At 32.3% G+C, this 4927-nt stretch overlaps 1 protein-coding gene across 1 annotated transcript; it reads right to left on the minus strand.

Annotated features, from left to right (window-relative positions):
* Positions 1 to 1067: 1067 nt before the first annotated feature.
* On the minus strand, positions 1068 to 4351 carry LOC139845096 (uncharacterized). Its single transcript, XM_071835319.1, has 8 exons — positions 4044 to 4351; positions 3485 to 3572; positions 3232 to 3317; positions 2935 to 3013; positions 2660 to 2719; positions 2128 to 2249; positions 1959 to 2030; positions 1068 to 1207 (listed from the first exon to the last, which is right to left on the minus strand). The coding sequence occupies exons 1-8, from the start codon at positions 4310 to 4312 to the stop codon at positions 1105 to 1107; spliced, it is 879 nt and encodes a 292-aa protein (XP_071691420.1). The 5' UTR covers positions 4313 to 4351; the 3' UTR covers positions 1068 to 1104.
* Positions 4352 to 4927: the final 576 nt, after the last annotated feature.

The following is a 4927-nucleotide window of genomic DNA, read 5'->3' on the forward strand; positions in this document are numbered from 1 at the left end:
CTGTATCTTACCTTTTGTATAGCTTCTGTATTTTCTCGAGTTGTATTCCAGGATCCTTATGATCCTCCTTGTTGTACGTTTCATTCTTTATTTCCTTTATAATAATTTTTGTTGGCTTTTCAAAAAAAAAAAAAAAAATTAATTAATCCCAGTTCAGTTTGGCGTGCTGGTTCCATTAAAGATCGCAGTTACAAAGTTCGAATCGTGCAGTTTCAAGTATATGCATCAACAAAGCTTTAGTTAGCCGAGGGTCATATAGGGATGTATATAATAAATCAAGCAAAAAGAAGTTTAAACCTTAGATTCTAGATTATCATGTTGTAAATTATAGTGTATGATTATTAGTGGTATTCTTGGTCAAAGAGTTGGACTTTGGCATCTAAAACCAATGGTGTCTGTCTCGATGACCAAGTATTACAAATAAGTTACAGTGAATTACAAGTTTGGTTTTATAAAAAGAAATGAATATAATATAATTAGATGAATCGGTCAACATGAAGTTGCAGTTTAACACTTCAAGCTACAAACCTATGGTGATTGGTGCTTGAAATTTCATAGTAGGTACTACGTTATGGTTTCTAAAAACATGCTCAATTGGGTCTAAACTAAAGATATTACGATATGTAGACTGATTAGTAAAGATTGTTTCTAGCTGAATAAGAAAGAACATGATTGGGGTCAACTTCATATGCAAGCATTTAAGTCAGCTTATTTATAAGTGAACTATTATCAGAAGAAGAAAAAATACTATGGATCTTTACAAATATAGGTATCTAATCGTTTATATCCACTGAAAAGAAGACTTATGTGAGTTTCAGCATGTTAGACTCATTCAACCAGTTTGAGTTAAAACTTAAAACATGGCTCAAATCGATCCATCAATCCATATTATAATTGAATAGGTTAAAAACAACAAACATAACATACAGATCTATAGAACTCAACTAATTTTTACATGTAGTCTAACCGATAACGATCTTTTAGCTAGCCTAACCAATCCTCCTTTGTTGAGGTACAACAAGCACTGGTACAGGACCATTTACATGTCCATTGACCACATATTTTGACCTATACATGAACTTTTTGGGGGTTACAAAAAATGTTTTAAATCTTGAAGTACTTGTAACCATCTTCTGGGTTTTTCATTCCCTCTTCCCAGTCGCCCATTGACCGACCCCCAAAAACTACCTGCTGTATACCTACATATCTGAAAAATAAGATAACTGTTAGAAAATAAAGCAAAAATAGATTTACTTGAAATGGAAAGTGGACTTTTGGATCACATGAGATTCCTTTCTATGACTCTCAACGGCTACTACAAGCATCAAATTGTCCTCTTTCCTAAATTAGTCAAAGTTGAATAAGTTGTCATAAAAGTGATAGGATCCCTTGCCAAGTTAACCATATAGCCGTTTGAGGCTATATGATATAAATGGTTGTATTTGTCAATTGTAAAAAAAACTAAGTAATTCACAATGTAGTCCATTCACTTTTTTACTCATTTTTATCTTTTTCTGTTTATCAACTTGGCTCCATAAATAATCAATTCAATATCAATAAACAATCTAATTCCGCATAAATTATCAATTGTTTACAATAACGATAAGCTTAAACGAACTAAGACTACCAATCATAGGTTTTTCAACCCACTCATACACAAACGGGTTAATTTTCGGTTTCGTATCATAAGTGACATCATCAGACCCAGCAATTTAAACTGAAAAAAGGGGTCCACGGGATTAAAAACAGGGTTTCAGTCATCTGACATGCAATAAAATCTTTTATATCTCTTTATCAAAAAAAAAAAAAAAAAGTTCAGATTATATTTATTATAGTATAACTAATTAGGTCAACCATTTATATACCAGTATATAACAAAAATGATTATCTGTCAGCCCGACCCATTACAAACCAGCACAAATTTGTTGCAGATTGTGGGCTGATATACAGGTGCTTACTCTGAACTCAATACAGTGAGGCAGTTGAGCAGCACATCAAGAGCAAAGTAATCTGACGTACCAATGTCTACCCTGTACCACATTATCAAATATCCTGATTCTGTTTTCCTTGAAAAAAAAAAAAAAGTTTAATGGCAGCAATAAAATAGCATTATGTAAAATTTCATACCAAACCCTGCCCCAATTGTCCTGAAACTCAACATCACTGACGTCATGGAATGATGATGGCATCACATTAAAGCCCTTATCTGCATCGTACAGGGGATTGTATTCCATTGATGTATTTGCCAACTGTGAAATGAAAGACCACTATCAACGCTACTACATCAGAAAAATATAAATTATGTTTGACTTTTTGGTGTCCAAACTTTCAATACACAGCGTGATCACATAAAATTGTTCAAGTATTTCGTGTAGTTGTTAAGCATTTCAATCACTTTGTTGTTCCTCATTTCTAATCAGAGTTTCTTTCACTAACCTAAATATGAATAAATGTGATTATGGGAATCTATGGTCAAACAGGTATGCATAGATTTTATTAGCTTCATACTTCCCATAATTACAGCAGTTACAAAGTTTGAGTAATAAATTCATGAAAAAAAGTAACAATTATAACACAACCTAAAATGGTCTATATCTGCCTGCAACTACTCACTTTGCTCCAAACTTAGTCACACAATTCAAAAGTGGATCAAACGAACCTGGCAGTTAGCTGAATTAAATGCACCCAAACGCCCCATGACATACCATGACTGAATAACCTGTCACATACACAAGCCATATTGCGTTATTTAATCTTCATACCTAGTAAAAAGGTGCATAAATTGGGTGGCCGGTTTATATATAGTAAAATGAAACAATGAACTACAATCATCTTCTCAATTTGGGTATGGTGGAAGAGGAAACAAATCAACAAATATAAAAGACTGAAAACACGTTTTCACTAAAAAGCTAGTAAAAAGGTGTGGAAACATACACTGCCAATCAGGTCAACATCCCGATCAGAAGGTGGTCCATATAACTTGAACCATATATTTGAACCAACAGGACTGAAGCTGTCAATCACAAATTAAAACAACAACCATTTTCAGGTAAATTAAGTGACATTTCAAAAGGATTATAAATACTATATATAGACGTCATTCATATATGCATTTGTCTACATTCATCGGATAAATATCTCTTTTTATGAAATCATCTATCAACATAGTCAATTGGAAGCTTCACAAAAGTGATCGAAGAGTAAATATAAGAGATATGGCAAGTTAATTACTCTCTAAAGGTGACTTTAAAAGCAACAACCGAACCCGTTTTAGCCTTGTGAAAATCCCTCCCCTTTTTCCGGATCCTATCTTCTACCTGTAGAATTATACATTTGTAGACTCATTACAGATTTTTAAACAGAACATAATCCAAATAAGAAGTAAATAAAAAGGAATCGAACATAAAAATAAAATCAAATAGCAAAATATGTTATACAAACATTAATTAGAACAATTGAATAACAATAACATATAATCTGTTACCTTCTGTCTCATCTGCTCAGGCTTCCCAATGCTATCACCCAAAACATTTCTCAGTTCAATATCATTTTTAGCTGCATCTTCTAAGACCCTACAACCACAACAAAACATATGCAAATTCAAAACCCTTTTACTACAATAGTTATTTATTTATTTATTTTTATTATATCATTACATTAAAATGTACCAGAAACTAAAATAAAAATAGAAGAAGCTTGAAACTGCAAAAAGTCAATGAATGATTCGGTGCTGATGCAAGATGCACACAAAATTGTGCATCATGTTGAAGTAAAAAACCATGCTTCATACAGTACTTGTTAGCGCCACAATTCTTTTATTTGGAAAGGTTTCGTATGCTAACACGTGTCATGATACCTATTATTTAATCGAGATGCATATTTCATTTTGGGGGAATTGTTTGAAATAACCTCTCAAATTAAGTAGTACTATTAAGTAAGTATGTAATCATATATCATAGATAAGAAACTTACTGTGAAGTATATACACTAAAATGACTAAAACTAATTTGCATTCTCAATTTGTATAGAAAATAGAAGATTACTTAGCCCAAGAAGGATAATTATGAAGGCGATCATATTCACGTTTTCTTTTTTCTTCTCTAACTTTGAGCAACCTCCGTCCTCTAGCGCTCGTACCAGAACCTCTGACGTCATCATCTACCGAAACACCGTCGTTGGTACCGGAATTCTGTGCACATACGGTGGTAATTGGCGTTCTTCCGTAAACAGGAACGAATTTAGGGCATAAATGTAAAATTTCTTGATTGAATGAAATTGAAGAACAGCGATTGAAGGCACTGCACATGTGCATGTTTTTAATTTTGAGCAATTTGTGTATCAAATCAGTTGAATTTATAACTGTTATGGTAGTTTGAGGATAAGCTGAAGTTTAGGGTTTTTGTAGGGGGTTTATGGTATCAACAAAACAAATTGTTGTTACATTTAATCCCTAGAGTTTTAATATTTTTCATAAACAGTCAGTCCATCAACCAACTGTCGAATGAACCTAAATGAGTAAATGGTCTAACGTAAGGCTTATTTGTTTATCGTGTATATTGTTGTTGTTATGTTATCATCGATGAATGGTCTCAGAAAATGTAAGCTTATGTTATGTTCATCAATAAATGGTCTCAGAAAACGTGCATTTATATTGTTTATCGTCTATATTGTTATCTTATGAGTAAATGGTATCAGAAAACATAACACTATGTTGTTTATCTATATTGTTTATCTTCTATATTGTTATGTTATTGATGTATTTCTGTATGCAGATTTAAAAATCCTAAAAACATGTACTTCATTCATCTCATTTCAAGTGTCTACATTACTATTTTAAAATGTTCTATTTTAAGCATTCTTGTATTTCAACCAATTAACATAGATTATTAAAGATAACATATTTTATTGGTGGAGAATGAAGTTTGTG

The sequence above is a fragment of the Rutidosis leptorrhynchoides genome, chromosome 4, assembly GCF_046630445.1.
Source record: "Rutidosis leptorrhynchoides isolate AG116_Rl617_1_P2 chromosome 4, CSIRO_AGI_Rlap_v1, whole genome shotgun sequence".
In the NCBI taxonomy this organism is placed as follows: domain Eukaryota; kingdom Viridiplantae; phylum Streptophyta; class Magnoliopsida; order Asterales; family Asteraceae; genus Rutidosis; species Rutidosis leptorrhynchoides.

Coding starts and splice junctions, on each gene's coding strand:
- LOC139845096 (XM_071835319.1), bottom strand. CDS start 4,312: ATGCACATGTGCAGTGCCTTCAATCGCTGTTCTTCAATTTCATTCAAT. Junction 2,720..2,934: donor ATGTTGACCTGATTGGCAGT/GTATGTTTCCAC, acceptor TGTATGTGACAG/GTTATTCAGTCATGGTATGT. Junction 2,031..2,127: donor GACAATTGGGGCAGGGTTTG/GTATGAAATTTT, acceptor AATGTGGTACAG/GGTAGACATTGGTACGTCAG.